Source organism: Microchirus variegatus (genome assembly GCF_963457635.1).
Source record: "Microchirus variegatus genome assembly, chromosome: 8".
In the NCBI taxonomy this organism is placed as follows: domain Eukaryota; kingdom Metazoa; phylum Chordata; class Actinopteri; order Pleuronectiformes; family Soleidae; genus Microchirus; species Microchirus variegatus.
The window spans coordinates 15,218,955-15,241,686 of NC_139809.1; the positions used below are offsets into that span (position 1 = coordinate 15,218,955).

General features: G+C 39.8%; 1 protein-coding gene across 1 annotated transcript; it reads left to right on the plus strand.

Moving 5' to 3' along the window:
- Positions 1-6,103: 6,103 nt before the first annotated feature.
- Positions 6,104-22,553, plus strand: dyrk4 (dual-specificity tyrosine-(Y)-phosphorylation regulated kinase 4). Its single transcript, XM_083893930.1, has 15 exons — positions 6,104-6,285; positions 6,361-6,554; positions 8,797-8,880; positions 12,212-12,364; positions 12,454-12,604; positions 12,770-12,933; positions 13,997-14,133; positions 15,931-16,071; positions 17,675-17,813; positions 18,026-18,107; positions 18,736-18,908; positions 19,006-19,066; positions 19,203-19,332; positions 19,565-19,722; positions 21,037-22,553. Exons 2-15 carry the CDS (start codon positions 6,531-6,533, stop codon positions 21,273-21,275), a joined length of 1,836 nt encoding a protein of 611 aa, XP_083750056.1. The 5' UTR covers positions 6,104-6,285; positions 6,361-6,530; the 3' UTR covers positions 21,276-22,553.
- Positions 22,554-22,732: the final 179 nt, after the last annotated feature.

Genomic DNA, 22,732 nt, shown 5'->3' on the forward strand with positions numbered 1-22,732 from the left:
TATTTCTGTGTTGACAGAGCAGCACGTATTTAATTTAGCTTACAAGATCACAACAAACCCAGGAGAATGTGACTTTTAAACTAGGGGGGCTCAGGTACAGGATGACCTGTGTGTGCGCTAAAATAGAGATTACGTCATTTGTTCCGTGGAGCTGCTTGACAAGATCTGATATTACACGATGAAGTTGGCACTAGCTCTCCTTAATGAAACCATGCTATGCCTTAATGATGGATTTGGTGCAGTCATGTATGATAATTTGTCGTCATGTTCTTATCCTTTTAGACCAGGGGTCTCAAACTGCACCTAATATCATGTTTTAATGAAAACATAGCCCACAACCATTTTTTAAAAACAGTGTGTAGCTGAGGCACAGAGCCAGCGAGGTGAGAATATAATCAGAGGTGGAAAAAGTAGTAAAATATTGTACTCAAGTAAAAGTACCAATACTTTGAAGAAATTACTCAAGTAGAAGTAAAAGTAGTCATCTGAAAATGTACTCAAGTAGAAGTAAAAAGTAGTTCATTTGAAATAAGTACTTTAATTAGAAGTTACTTAGTTACTTTGCGTGGGGTGTGAGGGTAGTAGAAATATGACAAGGGGTCAGAAATCCAAAACAATTTTGGAGCTCACAAGGCCGGCGCGACACAGGATATTACATCACTTTTGGCGCGTGCCCTCTATGTTCATGCACCAGTGCTGGTGCTAATCAGATCATCATTCGTCTGGTTCTGGTGTATATGTTCCCCCTGTAGGTCTACATTGTGCTGAATTTTAATTTTTACTCAGTAACGGATAGGATTTATAAAGTAACTAAGTACAATACTTGAGTCAATACGTGCTCGAGTAAAATACAAAATCCTGATTTCAAAAAATACAAAATACACAAAAAAAAGTATTCAATACAGTAATTTGAGTAAATGTATTTTGTTACTTTCCACCTCTGAATATAATATGTTTGCTAGTAATGTTTTTTTTAATATTTTTATAACAGTAATAATAATTTAATAATTATTAAATGTAACATATACAACGTTCAATTACATTGCTTTTGATTTTAATACATTCATTTTAGTATATCACATGTATACGACTATCATAAATAGTCGTATACATGTGATATCATGATGCAATATTGTGAACAGTTGTTTTTTTCCCCCCACTTTTTGTTCTCTAGGCCGGCCCTCTCTTGACCACAATAGATGTGCATTGGCCCCCAGGTCATTTGAGTTTGAGACCCTCTGTTTCAGACCCATAGACACATTCACAAACACAAAAGGCGCTCACATAGTGCAGCCTCGGTGTCTTGTCCTGCTGTGGACACTGCAGTTTGTTGCTGCTGTGTGCAGCAGGCAGGAGGCCAGCAGCAGCCAGGGAGCGCGAGGATAATCTTTCACCTATACGCACTATTTGTCAGCAAGACTGTATCCCGCAGGGGTTTGTGACAGCAGCAATGCAGGTGAGGAGGAGGAGGAGGTACGGGGGGATGCAGCAGGGGCGTGACAGCCCCCACCGGCTTTGTATCCAGGATACGACAACGAATGAGAAGGCAGAGGAAAGGTGCCGGCGTCTGTTTAACCACATGGGAGGCCCATTAGAGCGCTACCTCCTCCCTGTCTGACTTCCTCAGCCCCGTGAAGAGCCCACCTGGGAGGATGATGGGATGTGTATCCACAGTATCTTCCCGTCTCTCTCTCTCTCTCTCTCTCCCCTCGTCTCTCCAGTCTCATGACCCCACCCCGCCCAGCAGCAGCTCTCCCAAAGGCCTCCTTCAGAGGAAGCTGAGTGCCAGGCCCCTGCTGCTGCGTCTCCGGCTCAGGATGGGTCCCTTGTTGAGTCCCGTCCATATATGCGTCACTGGAAGCAGCATAAGACAGAGCGAGCACTCCCTCACTGGTTACAGCAACAGCATCCTCTCATTGTCTGCCTGCAGCCTGCCTCTCTCTCTCTCTCTCAGTCCTGTCTGTGTCCGGGAGTAAATTAGTTTGGAGGGAAGAAAACACACGGACACCACGGTCTCAACTCCAATAATATGAAAGAGATGAAGTCAACATCAACACGATGATGACTGAAGTTCTGTCAACTTTGTAAAGATTCATATTTCATCAAATGGAGACAAGGAGCAACACTTACCAGTGTTTCCAGACGTGAAGGAGCAAGGAAATGCCGACGCGGCGTCACGACCATTCTTCATTTTACCGCTGGTGGTGTCTACGTGATCTCTGACCTGGTGACTTAACGACCTCCCCTCTTTCCGTTTGGGAATGGCGGTGCCCGGATGCTGAGGTGGGCTTCAGGGGTGTGGTTGAAGCAGCATGGGCGAGATGTGCTATGTGGGAAGACGGGACCTCACCCGCCTGCTGTGGTTTTAACCTCCTCCTCCTCCAGAACTGCTGCTGGGGCAGGAACAGGAGGGTCCAACCTGAGGTAGGTTTGGAGGCAATATCTGTTTTTCCGTCCAACCGTAAACCAAAGTCTGACTCTGATGCATTTTATGTTCAGAGTTGCTCACAGGTAGCTTATCGCCTGTGTTTGTGTCATGCGTACATGCACTTTGGTGCTTTCCTTAATTGCCAGTCATGTTGAGTTACACTATATGTTTCCGCTTGTTTCCCATCACCAGTGCTTTGTCACCCAGGAGACAAAGTGCACACATAATAATGACTCTCCCAGGTAAACAGTGGCAAGTTTTGATGATATGTAACTCCTCAGAAATGTCATCAAGGTGTTGCCCTTGCTTTTTATTTCACTTTTCTCTATTATGTCAAGAGGCTACAGCTGATTTGCTGGGAGAGTTCAGCAGTTTGCGTACTGAGCTCACTCTGGGAGTGAGAAACAGCCATGATCTGTCTTTTAGAGGTAGTGTGACTGAGTAAAATAACATGTTCAACAGAAGAACCCAAGAAGAGACCATATTTAGAGCTGGAGAAAAGTGAACTGATCCCCTGTCAGTCACACCAGAGCCTCATCCTAAAGCATTCTCTGCTTTATCATCACTTTTACGTTTAACCATAACTTTTACATTAAAATGGACATTATTCTGGACTGAAGACTGAATTGGACGCAGCCTGTCTTACTGTGTCTCCCTGTATCCAGTCTTTATCATAAACTACACCTTCCAGCTGCAAGTAGCATAGCCTTATATTTAGTATAAGAGAGTCGTATTTTTTTTAATTTAAAGGTCCAGTGTGTAACATTTAGGGCCAATTCCAATTCCTATCTTAACCCTCAAGCTCAACCCTTATTCTTAACTGGTCCTCAAAACCAAGTGTTGAGGGTTTGTTTGTCACTTAGAAATGGGACACCCCTTAAATGCAGATACGTCTTCAGACTGTAGGGGGCAGAATAACGTGAAAGCTGCGTCCAGTCTGTCAACTCCAAAAAAGAAGAAGAAGAAGAACACATCTATGTCAGGATTATTTATTACGATCCGTTTGTCAGTCAAGTCATTAGGTTGTCGGTTAGTTATAAGATGATACTCATACAAATACCACAACCACAGACATATTCAGCTGACAGTTACCACACACCACGACTTATTGAAAAGTAAACCATAGCAAACGATCGCTTGTCTCAACACCGGCCGGCTATTGACAAAAGATCGTAAAATAAAAATAAATGTTACGCAACAATGATGTCAGTAATCCATAATATGGGCACATTTTTGAGATTGAGGGTTAAGATTGAGGATTAAACAAGGAATTGGAATTCACCCTTACACTCACAAAGAGATTCAGGCCTCATGTTGAGGCAATTGTATATACCATGTTAGACAGTTTTAACATTAACAAATTAATGAGCGTATGTATATATTATATAGGAAATTACTAATTAATCCACAGTTTTAGGTCCAGCCACATTACTGCCACCTACTGGACTGTAGTGTGGTGAACAAATATATTTAAAACCGATCAATCTCATATATTAAACAAATTATGGTCGTTTCACATTTAGCCATATTTAAAACATGTTCATACATTCCAACGGATCAAATTAGATCAAATTGTTGTTAGAAGGAATTTCATTGAATAAAACCTGAAAATATTGTAATTTGAATAAAAGCAAATAGTGGTGAATACTTGATAACTACCTATGGAATTAATTGTGTTTCTTATATATTTAAAAATAAGTGTGAATACATGTGAAATAAAAAAGAATTCGTTTTTTTATAGCCTTATACATACTCAGGCGAGGGCCTTGCCTTATGGAGGCTGCCATCTTGCGCTGTTTCTACAGCAAAATGCATTTTAAGGGGAAGCTTATGAGGAAATTTGACTCCGTCTAAATTAATCTGACGCATGAACCAGTGAAGAAGAAGAACAAAGAGGAAGAAACCGCACAGTCAATGTAAAGGCCACAGTAGATCACTGACATTAATAGAAAAGGTAGGAGTAATTGAGGGAGCCCTCAGTTTATTAGTGTCACCACTAGATGTCACTAATTCTTACACACTGGACCTTTAACCCCTAGCGTAAGAGAATATATTCCATAAAAGTAACTATTTTGCGGAAAAATCCCCTTCCACTATATTCCTATAATGATGCAATATAGATGTAAGTGCCAAACATGGATTATACATGGACATATGCAGCCTGTTTTTCAGGATTTATAAGATGAAAGTGTCTTGCTGCTGCACTTGTTGTTTCTAATCAGGGCAGATTTGAAGGAGCCGGTCTCCCCCACTGCTGCTGACCCTCTGTTTCCTCCCTGTGTTCTCCTGAAGGGCCACTCCACCAGCAGGGGCCACAGTTCACTCTGTGGCTCAGTACAAATCCTAACTCGTGTCAGACATTAGTTTTTGCACACTGCACTTTCACATTAGGTCTGACCACAGCCCACTGTTTCCTTATCATATGGTTAGTTCCTGGAATACATGAACAGATTAGGGAATATGGGGGGAAGATTATCCCAAGATTAATAATGATGGTATTGGAGGAGCAGCTTCCTGGATAGCTGCTCATGTTGTCCCTTAAGACTGAGGCTGATTACTGAAGTGGCCGCTGCTGTTGCATAACTGTCATCCAATCATATTCCTCCCCCCTGCACCACACTTGTTCTCCCCTCATGCAGCTGAGGAGTTTCTGCCTCCTGCAGAGAGGGAATAATCGAATGTGCTAGATAAATAATCGTGACAGCGACACAGTGTGAGAAAAATGACTGCTCTATTAAACTGGTATTGCAAAGTTCTTTAAGGGATCTATTGTATTGTATTAACTTGCCAATGAAATCTGGGATTATATATTTTTATGTCCTTTCCCAGTTTAGTAAATGTTGCAGATGTTGTAGTTATTTTGGCGAGGAGTGTATCTTCAGGGATCTCCAAATCTAAAGAGACGATCAAATACAATTGCAGCAAGTCTGCAGTAGTTCTGCTTTAAAAAAACAAAACAAAAATATTGGGAATATATCTATGCAAACCAGTTTCCTCACTGACTATTTGTGCCTTTAATTAATTGATATAATCATAATCACAATGTGACCAAATGTGATATCGAAATCTTATTAGGATAAAATTTGTCACAAAGCAACTTTATGGTGAACATTTTGAGTTACTATCTCATAATTCTGACTTACTATCTCATAATTCTGACTTATTTTCTCATTATTCTGACTTATCTCATAATTCTGACTTATTTTCTCATTATTCTGACTTATCTCACAATTCTGACTTACTAGCTCATAATTCTGACTTTATCATAATCCTGACATTGTGTCTCATAATTCTGACTCACTTTCTCTAAATTCTGACTTACTTTCTTGTAAGTATGACTTACTATCTCATCTCATAATTCTGACTTATTTTCTCATAATTCTGACTTGCTATCTTTATTTTTCAAGTGTCAAAAACGGACCATTAGATGTCGTGAAGTCATGAAATTGAAAAAATGTGGACATTTGACATCTGGCACAGAGTTGGAACTCGGTTTAACGACACTCGATTGTGAGAAAGTGAAATTCTGACTTGACTGGAGAAAGACGATATAGTGCCGTGTGGCCACGACGCGCGCACGCGTGCGTCGGTGTAACCCGTTTTCTCCGCTTCTGTGTTGGAGACAGAGAGCGCATCAGTCACACAGAGAGCGCAGTGGTGGTGTCGGTGCTTGGACGAGAGCAAACGGATATAAACCCAAATCTAAATCTGGACAGGGGCAGCTGTCAGCGGCGGAAACCTGAACAGTTGGCTCCTTCAGTGTCTTAGCAAGAGCGCGTCAAGGCGCAGAAAACCTCAACAGCTTGTCTCTGAGCGCTAATCCGTTTCTCTGACGACAGCGCAGTCGCTCGGCTCGAGTGCGTAAAACCAGCAGCGCGGCAGCTTTTAGGGTCTTTTGGAAGTGATCAGTCATTGGGATTTTTACTCAGCAGGTTCATCAGACTCGGTGTTGGACGCGTGGACAGCAGCGTCTCTGTTGCTCTGAGGCTGGATTGAGAGACAGAGTTGGAATAAAATGACTCTCTCTTGGATTGTATAATCTCTCCTCTGTGTGTGTGTGTGTTTGGATTCACAAACCAGCTGTAAAGACTCACAACACAGCATGTTGCCAGAAATAAACAACAAGGTGAGACTCTGGTTTGGTTCTCTGGACTGTGTGGTATATTATGACATTATTATTCTAGATATGTAATCAGTGAGAGAGTTTATGTTGTTCTAACTATTTAACTTCCTTTAATATCTGATCAATAATCCTGTTTTGTGTCAGATTCTAAGTTTTCCATGGAATAACAAGCACTTTTGCCTTCTGTACTGCTCAATTCCTCCTTTTTCTTCACTGTACATTCACTTGTTTGTCATCGCTGACTCATTCCAATGTCTCACTTTTGGAAACATTTGCATTTTTGCCTCCACAAGTGATCCCACGTGAACACTTATTTCATATTCCGCCCCCTTTTCTCCAGATCACTCGCCAACTTAAGTCACGGTTGAAAAAATCTGATCCATTTCTATTTCAGTCGATGTTTCGCCTACTTATTCCAGCGTTTGTTGTGCTGACAGATTCTCTGTCTATGTGTTCACGTGTATTTATCACACCTTACATGGAAAGTGATATAAATTTAAACCTTTAATGTTTTGGGGTTTTTTTTTTTGAAGAATTACTCATTTTCCAAGTGATGCCACTTTGGATTGATTGGGGATTGATGTGGTGAGTCTGAATTGCAGTGACAGGGTGATTATGGGAAGAGAAATGTGCTGGACGTGTCACTGAGCACGGTTTGTTGATGTTTACACTCAGTTACTCGTGCTTTTATTGCTTTGTTGACACTGTGAAACAAACTGAGCCTGGAGGACTCAGGACACTGTGATCCAAAGGGCGCCTGCAAAGATTTGGATTGAGAGGCGGCCCATGTTCTGGACTTGTTTCCATGGTGTTAACTCAGTGATTTACTTATGTGACTTCAGGAAAGACAGGAAAGACAAATGCATTCCATCTGATTCCCATTTTATTATAGCCATCAAGTCCTCATTGTTGCCATACATCTCTATCACATATTCTTATTTATAGTTTAAATGCTGATGCTTGTGAATAAAAGGTTAACGGTCACTATTTTTTTTCCGCCACATGCTGGAGATAATGTTGGTCGTTTGGTTTCCAATCAGCACGATTTATACAGGGGACTTAAGATAAAAGAGATAAGATAAGATAAAATAAGAATGGGTATGATTAGATAAGATAAATTAAGATATGGTAAGAAGATAAGATATGGTCAGATAAGATCAAATATAGGGTAACATAAGTTAAGTTAAATAAGACAAGATTAGATAAGATAAAACGAGATAAAATAAGATAAGACAAAATAAAATAGGATAGGGTAAGATAAGTTAAGATAAAATAAGACAAGATAAGGTACATCAAGGTAAAATATGATTAGATGATCCTTTATTAATCCCATAAGGGAAGATAATAAAAAAAAATAGAATAGTATATTCAGTAAACAGCATGAGTTAAATATTTGCAGTGTTAACTTAGTCAATTGCACGTATGCTATTAAACTTAAATGAATTACAATTGGATAACACTGGATAATTCTCAGGAGATCATCATGTGGAATAGAAGTTAGCTCTGCTCTCAATGAGATTATTTGACTCTACCCACTGCTAATCTGTCCAGTATCCTGCTGATTTTTTGTAAATAATGTGAAATGCATCTCTTCCGTTCTACCATGCCTGCCTTTTTTTTTACTCCATAATCTGTGCTATAGCTTCAGATTAAAACGCCCCCTCAACAGACACCGCCTCATCCTGTCCCCATCCCTCTCTTCCTCCCTGCCAGGCTGGCAGAGTGGCTTTAGCACAGATCCCACAGATGGGACCATAAAGCTTCACTTGGCCCATATGGTGTCCTCGAGCGCAGTCGCACGCTCGCCCACTGATTAACAAAGGCACGTGGGAAAAAATCTGGCTCTGTGTCTGTTTGTATAGCTACTGTTATTGTTCTATTTAGATCAGTCAGTACACAGTCATTCAGGTTTTCTCTGCAGCAGAGAACACTGGATACAGAGAGAGCAACGCTGTTGCTGGGTTTTCTTTTCCCCGGTTTTGTAGAAGTGATCTATTTTAGGATCATGGTGCATTATTTTTTGCAGCCTTGCTCAGTTGCCTGCAGGCTTTGTGTATGTGTGTGTGTGTGGGGTGTGTGTGTGTGTGTGTGTGTGTGCTTGCGTGTATCTAGGCGAGTTGCTGCTATAAAGCCCTAAGAGAGAGAGAAAATGTGGTCCCCCGGAGTGTTCTTTTATTTCTTATTTCTACCATGATGTAAATAAAGAAAACAACTTTTATGAATCGCCCACTTTTCCCTCCCACAGACGTCACGACCGGAGGCTTTCCCTCACCCGCACAGACTCCCAGCAGAGGGAAACAGGATTGGAACAAACCGACCCTGCTCTCAGGTCAGCACTCTCACCCACATCCACCCACATCCACCCACACATGCACATCCACACACACAAGATGCTGTAGCCGCTGACCCAGAACACACAGCATCAGCAGCACAATGCCTTCATCTTCTTCTTCTTCTCCATTCAGTGATTGCCTTATGTAACATGCATTTGAATCACCTCACCAAACACGTGGCGTGAGACGTGCAGTGACACTACACAAAAATAATAATCAATGGCTTTATAATAAGTTAAATAAATAATATTTTCATTCTTAAGTCTTTTTTATGTTGTTTTGATTATTAATTGTCATATAAATAAGGATTTTGAAAATTAACAAAGCAGATACTAAGACAAAAGTGACTTATAATCACAGACTGTATACATTTCTTTCTTGTGGTTTGCTGTTTGAAGCTCACCAGAAAGTAAGAATATCCTTAACAGGCACTAGGGGGCTCTGTCTGAATGCAAGTTTCTACTTTTCACTTTATAAATCCAGTCCTCATAATCATAATCACAGACTGGACATAAAAAGTGGACTTTTTTATTGTGGTTTGCTGGTTGAAGCTAACCAGGAAGTAAAATAATACTTAACAGCCACTAGGGGGCTCTGTTTGAATACAAGTTTCTACTTTTCACTTGATTTATAAATTCAGTCCTCATAATCATAATCACAGACTGTACATAAAAAGTGGACTTTTCTATTGTGGTTTGCTGGTTTGCTGGTTACTTCCTGGTAACCAGGAAGTAAAAATATACAGAATAGTCACTAGGGGGCTTTGTTTGAATGCAAGTTTCTACTTTATACATTCAGTCCTCATAATCACAGACTGTACATAAAAAGTGGACTTTTGATTGTCTTTTTGACTCTGTTTGAATGCAAGTGTCAAGTGTATTCAAGTATTGTCAAGTGTTGGCCCTTGATTTATACATTCAGTCCACATTAACCCACTTCATTTTACCAATATTAACTATTTTACAGTATAACATTATTATTATACATTATTATTTTCTTGTTTAGAGGAAAATTACACATGGGTGGACAACTAGTGTTGACCAATAAGAGCCTGTTTGCTGAATCGCAAATCTCGACACCTGAGACTTGTGAAACATTATTAATATGGTCCTATGAGACATTTATTATTGACCACCACAGAGCGTGAAAGTGGACATGCCTGCACACATATGTCTGCACACATATGTCTGACATGTTGTCACATAACATAGATCTAGGCACATAACTGTGTTTACTTCCTCTGCCTGCTTGCAAGCTTGCAACTATATTTAGCTCTATCTCTATGCGTCATTAGCAGGTTGGCAGATACTGCAGCAGCTCTTAAGACGTGGGAAATATCAGGACGTCGATTGAGTATATATAGGATTTTGCGGTTAATAATTCATGTGGAAGAATTGAACGTGTCGCTCGTATACTGTACACTGCTGAAGGTCACACAGAAGCAGGCGAGATGGACTTGGAGTTTGGTCTGAAGTAAAAAATATTTGTTTTAATATATCAGCTGCAATGCAATTTTAGTTTTTTACAAAAAAGTGATTATTTTCCAAGATTTAGAAGTGCTTTATTGTCTGTGAGTGTATACAGTGAAGTTAAAACGGAGCTATAGGCATAGTTAAAGATCCCGTATGTAACACTTGTAGGGGTTGATTGGCGGAAATTGATTATACTACAAATAAGTATGTTTTATTAAGTGTAAAAATTGCTTTAAAACAAAAAATGTGGGGGTTTTGTAGCCTTAGAATAACATAACTCCACCTATGTAGATGTTACTGCAATAATGAATTCAAGCAGCATTGGATATTATCAGTATTTATCCATAATATAAATATTATATTGTATATATTTGCTTCACAGCAGTTGATGGAAACACACATCAACACACCTTTTCGTACCAAATCTTTACAGTTTTAAATGCAAACATAGCTGCACACACTGATCACATACACCAAAAAATAGACATATTTAAATCAGCGATTCCCGAATTTTCTATCTATCATGACCCAAATCACTATATAAATTATATAATAAGTATAATATAATGTAGTGGCTAATTTACAGCCATATCTGTCATTTTGAATTGGTAAACAAATAAATTACAAATCACAACTCGAGTGTATGCATGTTATTTAAAAACATACACATATAAGGTTGGGGAAATTATGTCAGTTTTGTTTTGGAACCTGCCATGACCCATCTGTGGGCCCGGACCCAGTATTTTATTAGATTATTGCACAGGCTTATTTTTTCCCAGAAGTCTAATTATTTTGCCCTTCATTGCCAGAAGCCGAGCCTTTTCTAAGCGGTGACACGTGTAATCGTGTGTCACAGAGCAAGCCGAATGGCAGCCAGAGAAACGCAGGTCGCTGCTCCTCACCTCTCCTACAGAGCCACCACAGACAGACTCTGTCAGGACGCAGCCCCGAGAGGCCTTTGTCCCCATTTCACTCACACCCTGATCAGTAATTCCAGCCGCCTCCTGCTGGTGGGGGGTGGGGACGGGGGGAGGGTCCTGAGCCGCCATGTTCAAAATGGATTTGCAATGGGATGTAGATCACAAACTGAGAACAAACAGTGTAGCCCCGACAAGACGGAGAAAATCAAGCTTAGAATAATACATGGAGACGTCACACGTGAGCCGTCTTCTTCTAGCTGTATCTATTTAATGGTTTCAACTGGGTGTGATGTTCACCAGTCGCCACCGGGGGGCAACTTCTCTGCAAGTAAAAAGTGCAAAAACAATTTTATATCAACAGAAGTTTATAGGAAATTGAGTCAACGTCTTACTGGATTTATAACATCAGTTGGTTTCAGGTCTTCTTCAATAAAAGTTGTACATTTTGTCATTAGTTTTAAAAACTGATGCAATACCCGAATATAAAAGTGAGTTCAAGACATTTTGTCACATATGGTCTATATTCCTTCAGAAAAAAATTATTTTAACAGCCCTTCAACACATTGACGCTGTTAAATTATATAAATATTTATTCTTGATTTTTATTTATTTAAGTTTGTAACATTTAGGGTAGTTTATTAGCAGAAACTGAATATATTACCCATACATGGGTTTTTGTGAGAGTATAATTGTGTTAAAACAAAAATAATTTAGTTCTTGTTGTTTTAGAGGAGGCCTTTGTACTTCAGTCAAGGCCTTTGCCTTATTGAAGCAGCTATCTTCTGTGCCAGTCCTCTGTCTGTTACAGTCTGCTGTCTCACTGTTAAATGTCAGCAATTCCTACGCACTTGACCTTTAAATACCAATGTGAATCACACTGCTGTAAATCTTTACAATGAGTCCCCATTGAAAGCAGTAAAACTTCTGATTTGCAGAAGTTCAGCTCTGGTGTCGGGACTTTGCCTCAGCTGGAGCCACCCGTGGTCCAGGTCGTGGTCAGCAATGCCAAAAACCAGCACCAGCAGTTGGACAACATCCTGCCCCAAATCGCCAACAAAGGGGGTCACAACAACTTTCAGTCAAACTCAGTGAGCATTTTCTTTTGTCTTACAGCTTAAAACTAAAGAAAGGAAAAATATCAGACATAAAACTCTCCTTGTGTGTCTTCTTTGAACAGGACGAGAGGCCGAAGCCCACCCAGCCATTCACCACTCGATTTGGCACACCGATGGACAAAGTGCCATTCTCTCGCAATAGCAAGATCGTCAGCAACAAAGTGGAGAAGGAGAAGGCATATGAGGGTCAGAGGTTACCCATGACGCCCACAGGTATGTTTTTGAGGATGTAACAACATTACAAAGCTGTAGAGATGTTATCTCACAGTTTGAATCTTCTGGAGTAAACTTGAAATGTATCACGAACAAAAATAAAAATAGCAATACGATAATGATTCATCCTCCTCCTCATCCTCCTTCTCTCACGTCTTGTTGCAGAAGCCCTGAAGAACTTCCAGGACCGGCTGACGGCATTTGAGCAGGAGGAAATCATGGACTACTCGGAAATCTGGTTCATGGGTCTGGGCTGTCAGAAAATCGAAGGTTGCCAAGGAACTCCGCAAAACTCTGGATATGACGACGAGCACGGGAGCTACATCAGGGTAATTTGACACAGTCGTGGCTTCCTTACAGTGTAATATAAAGACACATCATGGTCTGTATTTATATAGCGCTTTATATACCATGGCCCCAGATTATACCGTTTTACCTTATTAAATCTAATTTAAGCCACCGATCATCAACGACCATCTCACTTTTCACTTTCCTCTTTCAATCAGTCTCTCATTTGATCCAAATGATTAAATGAAAAAAATATGTGAGTAATTAGTTGGCAAACACATTACAGATGTGACTACTGTTTGGAATACTACAGAGAGGTCGCCAATCCACGCTACAATGCTTAACCGTCAAGTAACCAACAAGTGTTGTGGTGTAGAAAAAACAAAAAGCATCTTGAAATGATGTGAAATTTTCTATAATAATAGTCAGCATCACCCTAAACAAGGATCCAGAAAATATTTTCAAGCCTCTTAGGGAATAATTGTAATGATTTTTTGAATTTGAGGAAAATGCAGTGCCGGTAGGAAGAATGTATTCCTATAGTGGGAGCTGAAGAAGATTATTCAGTTATGGTAATGCATGATAAGGAATGTCAAGGTTAAAATAATACAAGCTCACTGTCAAAGTGCATCAGAGCAAATGGATCATTTCCTGAATTTCAAAAATTAATTTAAATGATTCCTTAAGAGGTTTGCAAATATTTTCAACGGATCCTTCTTCAGGGCGATGCCGACTATTATGCTGGTAATTTTCAAGTCATTCCAAGATACTTTTTGTTTTTGAGAAGAAAGTCAGTTCACTGTCAAATTGCATCAGGGCAAATGGATCATTTCCTGAAATTCAAAAATTCATTAAAATTATTCCTTTTCATTTGCTGATGAGCCGCTGCCTGCCTAGTGCAGCTTGATAAAATCAGTGAAAATTATAATCCCTGATTGATGAAAATCAAGGATGCACACCATCAGGTCATGCTCAACCCATATCCAAAGTCTTAGGGCAATCTGACTAACGGTCAGTGGGATATGCCTGTCAAAGAAGAGACAAAAAGTATCTTGAAATGACTGATACTCAGTGTCGTTGCTGTTGTTCCCGTTGTTCTCGCAGGTGCTGCACGACCACATAGGCTACAGGTTCGAGGTGCTTGAAGTCATTGGGAAAGGCTCCTTTGGGCAGGTCCTAAAATGTCTGGACCACAAAAACAATGAGCTCGTCGCCATCAAGATGATACGCAACAAGAAGAGGTAAGAAGTTATGAGGATATGATATACTGTCTGTCAGTGTAAGAAGTTGGCAGGGGTTTGAGGGCAAAATTACCAGACACAACTCTCACCGCTTCCTCCTCTGTGTACCCACAGCAATAATAAACATTCAAATATAAATATGCTAGGTTGTAGCCTGATGCTATTTCTATAAATAGGTATGTTAAGAAATAACATGGGTTTTTTTGATGTAACATAAATAATAGATAATGGTAGATGAGCTCCACAGCTGTACAGACAAAAATCATGTGAAATCAAAATCAAAAGTGGTCAAATAATCTCTATTGATACTTTATAATATCACATAAATTCTTTTTAAAATGTCTTAAAATTATCTGAGAGAACTCTGACAGTAGGTATGACCTCATATTTGAAATGATGGAAAATGCCATAAATATAAATATTTATTCATTCAGATCACTTCATATTGGTCAAACCGTCACAGGAACCCATCTTCAAACCGTCAGTGCAGCTAGCAGTGTAGTTACTATGCTGCTGAATAGAAACAAGTTATTTTTTCACATTCAAGAAATCAAACTGGGCATTCATGTGACCCGACACCCCGTTGTGAGGGTTTTTTCCCAGATGCTCGCTCTCGCGATCACTTTACATTTCAGCACTCTGCCAAATCGTTGAGATCCTGATTTAGAATTACAGAGGCCGGGAACCTCTCGGTGTTATCTTACCTGTGCACCCTCAGCTGCAGCAACCGTCGTACTGAGTCCATGTAGGTTAAACGCAGCAGCAGCAGTAGCCGCAGCAGCCACCGCGTCTTACCACCACTTCAATAATTCAGCAAATGCAATGGGTGCAAACTGCTACATGCACCACTGTGAACTGTGTCCCAGAGAGATCTCAGATGTGGATTCTCCTGGAGGGGAATTATAAACAGTTTACACAGAATTCTGTGAAACTGTCTATGCGCTCCAAACAGTAGATTTTTGACATGAAGTGAGATTTAGAAAGTGTTGTTTTGTCAGTCAGAGTTAAAGTTAAAGCAGCAGTCCATAACTTTTGGTGATTTATTTTGTTCTTGACATCGTTATTCTGCCTTTATTTATTGTTTGTGAACAAAAATTATCAGTAAACACTATATGTTTGCTGTCATGCAATACTATCAGACATGACTGAGGGAGCGTTTGTGTGTATACACCAGCAGGGCAGTGGTGGGTGGGAACAAGAAGCATTTAACCCATTAAACCTCTGAACAGGCAGGTTTTTTTTTTTTTGTTTTGTTTTTTAAACACCCTTATAGGGGTTCCCAAGGGTCCTTGAAATCCATGAAAATTTGTGAATTTGAAGAAGAAAAAAATTCAAGGTCTTTGAAAGTTTTTGAAAATCGGCCAAAATAGACATGGGTCATATTATGGCTGATATTTTGATAAATGTCTTGTGATGTGATGTACGTAGACTACATCTACGCCTACATGTTGTAGACACTGTCCACAGTCTCTCTCCGCCATTGACGTGAGATTCCATGCAGAACAACAAATGACGACATGATGTTTGGGAAATGGAAATTCCAATATCTCTGTCTTACCAAAGAAAATTACAAACACTGGCTTTGACCAAGATCCCAGGGAAAATCACTCGTCCAGATGCAGCAAATCAATAAAAGTGGACACTATGAACGAAAGGGCTCACTTTACCCTCCCTTCTTAAGCTCTGTCAACACATTAAGTCCTTGAATATGAAGGACTTAGTCCTGAAAAGTCCTTGAATTTGATCTTAAAACTTCAGTTTCTGAATCTAACAACATCTCTGTAAATCTGCCTGCAGGTTTCATCACCAGGCCTTGGTTGAGCTGAAGATCCTGGACGTAATAAAGCGCAAAGACAAGGACAACCTCCACAACGTCATCCACATGAAGGAGTACTTTTACTTCCGAAACCACCTCTGCATCTCCTTTGAGCTCCTGGGGTTTGTACATTCTCTCTCTCTCTCTCCAGCGTGTGTTCAGAAAATGATCTTACATGAGCGTATAAAGACGTCGCTGAATAATTGATCTGTTAATCAGACGGGGTTAGTCACCTTTCCCCCGGGTCTGCTCGCCGTCCTTTCTTATCAAAGGCTCGTCTCACTTGTCTCTAATTGTTGCCGCCGCCTCTACATGTCTGCAGTCAATCAGGAGTTTAGTAATTACCTGTGTACCTTAAGCCAACTGCATTTTAGTATGCATCGCCACGCGGGTATCTATTTGAGTTTGGTGTATCACGCTGGCTGATTGACCTTTAGAGGACGTCTTGGACCTTGCCACCTCGTCTAACGTTACCGTCACCGAACCCTTTTAGTTAGCCTTGATTAGGGCGCTATCTTTTTCCCCGTCTTGCACCGGGGTGTGAAGGCTCCCGTTACACACGGTCTAAAGAAGTTTATGCTCATCGCAAGTGGCAAGAAATAGCAGGAGGATACGCGGCGTGTGTCTCTGTGCCGCCCTGAATGTGAACACTCAATCAATCAATGGGATAATTCTCGAGTACGGGCTTGAAAGTCGCTGGATGTGTGCGAATAGTGACGGCGATTAGCGGCCTTGGGTTCGTCGGGGGCATTTATTTGAGCAGCGTGTCGTTCATGGTCGAGGCAGATGCTGAGTCTGGCTCTGTCAGAGATTTCTTTCTGTTAAAAGAGAGTGTTTTTTCTCTCCACTGATGCCTCCAGTGTTTGCTCATTGTGTGAATTATTGGGTTCCTCTACTCTCTTTAATATTGTAAAGGTTTTACTGTGTACAGGGCCTTGAGATAATGACGGTTGTGATTTGGCACTTAACAAATAAAACTGAATTGGATTGAATGTTGGACGGTGCAATTTTGATGTAGGGAGATACTGTTACTGAGCTTGAAAATACTGAATATTGAAAAACAACATGAGGACAGTTTGTGATGATTATGAGAATAGTCGGGAGTGTTTTTCTAACTGCATTATTTAAAAAGTTAAGGACAAATTTGGATGTAGGTCGTGGCACAAGAAAGATATCAAGCTAATCTAGATTTTAACCGTTAGAACACAGAGAATTTTGATTGCTTTTTCCATTACTGTTGTGTTAAAATGTATAAACAGAGGCTTTAAGAATGTGCAATATAGAGTGTCTTATATCCTATTTTCAGCACAATTTATAGGCAATCTGATGAAAAAGTATAGTAAACTATATAAACACGGATTGAATTTGTGAAATTTGGAAATATGTCAAAGTTAAATGTTTGCCTGGCTTGTTTTTATGAACAAAAATAAATAAAGATGGTCTATTTTGTGACTTTTGTGACGCTACTCCTGTTGCATCATAACTTGTCGACACCTGAAGATGTGACCTATAAACACACACCCCCAGGATGTCCATATAAGGATTTGTGTATTATTCACACTGCAGTTTACCAAGGGTGCACCTGTGACAGATCTGTGGCATTTAAATCCAATCTTAAACAGACTTTTCAGAGGTTTGCACTCTCTGAAAGCTTTCTCTCTAAATATCGTCACGTGACCACATCAGGAACTAACCACGTGTCGTGTTTTCTTTTCCTTTTTCCAGGGTCAACTTGTACGAGCTCATCAAAAAAAACAACTTCCAGGGCTTCAGCCTCGCGCTCATCCGCCGCTTTGCCCACGCTCTCCTCAGGTGTCTGCAGATGCTGCACAGGGAGAAGATCATCCACTGTGACCTCAAACCGGTACGCACTGCACATCTGTATCACATCGAGAAACACATCTGGACTAAGAATAACCAAGATTTAAAATATTCTTATGTGTTTATGCTGAACGACAGCACAGCTGTTGATAGTTATACTGTAAAAACGCCCTGTGGGAACAATGTCAATGGGGCTCCATCTTGTGGAGTTCAGTGTTATTGCACCAGGATCTGACGGGTTCTCCGTCTTAACAGGAGAACATCCTTCTGTCTCAGAGAGGACCGGGGAACATCAAGGTGGTGGACTTTGGCTCGAGCTGTTATGAACAACAAAGAGGTAAGAGTTTTGAAAGAGCATGAAAAATATATATATAATTTATAGTATGTTTGGATAATATAAAGAGACATTTTCTATTCATTATTTCCCTATTTACATAAAAATAAATTTTTCCTCACTTTATGTCCTTCGCAAACCTGCTATTTATTCAGATTTAATCAGATTATTATACAATACAAATTATATACAAAACAAAAAATGTTGCAATTACCATACAAGTTATTTAAAATCCATGATCTATACAAACTGAAAGGTAATATTCATATTTGCAAAAACAGCACATTAAAAACAGGCTTGTAAAACTTAATAAAATAAACTTAACCTTGCAATATAATATTATAAATTGAAGCCTGCACTTCAGTTAACAACTGTGGTCTTTGTGTATTATGTTGTGTATTGAAAAATAAACCAAAATAATTATATATCATCACGATATTGAAGAATCAAAAAGTAAAAAAAAACTGTTTATAACAGCTTATAAATAGCTATCAAAGACAAAACAAAGACCAACACAAAGCAACTTTAGTGCATATTTCATATCTAAAATAAGTAGAAAGGAACATTTGTTTGAAAATGATTGATGGGAGCCTGCTGTGCTATATAATAATACATTATTGTCCTCCGTCAGTGTACACCTACATCCAGAGCCGCTTCTACCGCTCCCCAGAGGTCATCCTGGGTCACAACTACAACATGGCCATCGACATGTGGAGTCTGGGCTGCATCCTCGCTGAGCTCTACACAGGCTACCCGCTCTTTCCAGGAGAGAGTGAAGTGGAACAGATCGCTTGTATAATGGAGGTAAAAAAAAAAACTGTCAACACATTTATTTTGCATGGTCCAGAGTACACACTGTTTTTTTAAATAAAAAATATAAACTGATTTGTATGACTTGCAGGTTCTTGGAATGCCTCCGAATGACTTTGTTCAGTCAGCATCGAGGAGGAAGTTGTTCTTTGGTGAGAATCTTTCTTCACCGCTCTTCAAACTGTCTTAATTTAAATCAAAACAAGAGCAAATGTTTGAATATGTGTCTGGTTATTTCACTGTTTCTCGGAGAGAGTGTGTGCGATGACCGTGTTTCCGTGTGTACAGACTCCAAAGGAAACCCGAGGAACATCACAAACAGCAAGGGGAAGAAGAGAAGGCCAAACTCCAAGGAGCTGTCGGACGCTTTGAAAACGAATGATGTTTTATTCTTAGACTTCATCAAACGGTGCCTCACGTATGTCAACTTTGCTGACACCCTCTGATATATACACATATATATATATATATATATATATATATATATATATATATATATGTGTATATATATATATATATACATACATGTACATATACTCATCTTTCATTCCTGTTACATCCAGAAATGACTGCAGAGAAATTCGCTCTGGCTTTATAATTCACTATGCTTTATCAGCACTGCCTTTAAATTATGATTTCCTGCTTTCCAGTTGGGACCCGACCAGGCGCATGACTCCCGACGAGGCGCTACAGCACGCCTGGATCCTGGAGGGCAATTTCAACAAAGTCCGGCCAAGAACCAGGCCGACAGTGAAGAAGGCCTCCGACACGTCCAGCTGCTCAGAAAGACAAACTAATGGCAAGCTTGGTACGAATACAGCACGTAATATCATAACATCCATGCCTTGACACAGTTACTACTATACTGTATTGTAAGTCTGTAAGTCATAGAAATGGCCTCCATTATGGTCTTTTGCTGCTGTAGCCCATCTGGTTTAAGGTCCGGCTTGCGTTCAGAGATGGTCTCCTGTATCCCTTGTATGTAATGAATGGTTGCTATGAACTTTTCTTCATCTATATGGTTGTATACGTGAAAATCCCAGTAGATCGGCAGTTTCTGAAATACTCAGTCTGCCACCAAAGCATCAAAGACCCTCAGGTTTGAACTTGAAGCAGTTCCTCTTGACCAAGTGGTGAACCAGGTGTGACGTCACGATCAGATGTGTCATCTCAGGCTCCTATTGGGCGATACCAGCTGTCAATCACGCTGGTATCCACTCATACGTGCTGTAATTTATCATCTATTTTCCACTAAATTGGACCTAAAATCATTAAATTGAGACCTGAAACTAAGGATTGATACCATATATGTATAATAGATATGTAGACCTTTTTTCTGTAGACAGCTAAGTCGCCCTCTAGTGGCTATTCAATGTAATGCTATTTCTGGATTGCTTCAGCAATCAAACAGACGGCATCAATTTTTAACTGTACGTATAGGGTCTTTACGCCTATCTATGTGCACTGAAATGCTGCCATTGATTAGCTAAAATGCCCCCGTATAATTTATTATGTAATATTCAACCATTTTGGACAAACCTGGAATCAACACATTCTCCTCTACTAATTCCATGTCAACTCATGTCAACCATTCATTGTAATATTCAGGAACTGAGCTGAATAAGTACTTAATGAACTTTTAAAGGTGCACTATGTAATAAATCTAAAGCAACTGGCCTTAAAATCCTCCTTATATGTCACAGAGACTCAGGAATAATGTTCATATAACAAACTGAACTCACCAACAACAACAGTACAGCCAAAATATTTGCATTAAAAAAAATATTTTGCAGACTGCAAATCATGTTTATGTTTTGAAATCATGTTTTTGCATGTGGCGCCACCTACCGCCATCTACCAATCATTGCAGTCAGTAGAGTCTCAGCTGCCGAGCAACCACTGGTTGCCAGTTAAGTCAGAAAACGAAACCTAAAAGACCTCGGTATTTTGAATTTGAATGTAGTAACCGCTTTTGGCCACATTCTTACATATGGCACCTTTAAATATATCATTGTCCATATATTTTTTACTTTTAAGATTGTGAACATACAGGTTCTGCGTGTTATTTTTAAATTCTCCTCGAGATGATATTTACTGTCCTTTGTTTTCCTCGGTGCATCAGAGAACGTCAGCTCAGGGAGCAGCGCCACAGACAAGCTGAAGAGAGACAGCTCGGAAACGGGAGCGAGCGAGCGTCTGCGGCCCATCGGCGCCTCGGCGGAGGAGGAGGTGTGTGAAAACGGCTCACAGCAGGGAGGCGGCGAGCGGCCTGTTCACATCGTCATCAAACCTCAGGAGGAAGTGGGCACGGAGAGAAAAGACAGCCAGGAAGCTTCTCAGTGTTTGCCGCCTATCATGTAACGGCTCCAGAAAAGATGTGCTGCGTCCAACGTCCAAGTGGGAACACTGGTACTGGACATCCAGACTCAATATCCCACTGACTGAGTTACTGCGAGTGCAAGTAAATGGACGACTGGGGGGAAAGTTGCTGTTATTTGCTGCTGCTGTGTCAAAAAAAACAATGTTTGAGACAAGTTCCTGAGTTTAAGGTGGAAAGTTTTCTATCGACGGGTAGAAACCAAACCAGGGGGACGCACCGCTCATCAGCAGAGATATATCTTCTATTTATTGTTTAAAATTCATGGTGTTTTCCTTCTTATTATTATTCTGTGAAAGTCTTAGTTTGTTGTTGAACTCGCAGTCTGCCACAGGAGGACGTCCTCGTTGAGTTTTAATGAAATTCAAAAACACCGTCTCCTGTTGCTGTCTTCTGGATTATTTATTATTAACCCAATCTTTGCTGCGCATTGACATCTCTGTAAAAAAAAACAGGTCTCATCTCATCTGTTTTTGCTTGACATTTTAGCCTCAGTTTACTTTCATGAAAGACTTGTTTGCATTGAAGGCTGAGCCAAAAACATTTTTTTTTAACTAAGAAATTATTTGTTTAGTACTTTGTGATTGAAGTTGGCAGTCACTGACCTGATTGATTAACCATTGTTACACTTATTTATTATGAAATATGATTGATCCTATGTTTAAGATTCCTGTAACTATTCAATGAACGGTCATACAATGTGTATTTCTAATAGAGTCCGTTGTATATACAGTACATATATATATTTCCGTTGTAATTATTATTCGTGTAATACAGAACTATTTTAAGAAAATATTTAAGGTATTTGTTAAGGGTCTAGACAAGGTTTTACTTGTTGTGTCGTTACTGTAAGAAAAACAGTTTTTGTTTGTGTTATTCATATTTTTTTTATATTAGACACAAAAAGACAATCCTACCATTGATAGTTTGTGCCTTGCAGTATTAGAAATCTTGCACTTTACTCTTGGATTAGATCTGGATTAGAAAACGTTGGATTCTCACCTGTCAGACACTTAAGGGATTAGACGACCATGCCGGGATCCCTTTATCTGGCAAAGTGATGTCTCTACTAATGTTGCAGGACGTGATGAAACACTCGTTTCACTGTTTACCCTCCTTGTACAGTTGTTTGTCTTAACTCGCCAACAGATATCCAGATTAAGTTGGAGGTAGACACCATTTAGCGAAGCAAACCAGAGATCCCAAGACGACGGCTTGTAGCTGGGAAAAGTGGAGAAAAAGTAATTTTTATGTCTTTTATGATGAAATAAAAAGTTGTTTCAACAAACGTTTTTGGTTGTTTTTTACTGTTTATTCAAATTCTTGTAATTAAATATTAAATGCAAATTAAACCATAAACCAAACTGTAGTTTTAACTGAGTCCTAAGCAATCTATTAGAGTTTAATGAACGAAATAACTGTCTATTAACCATTTCATAAC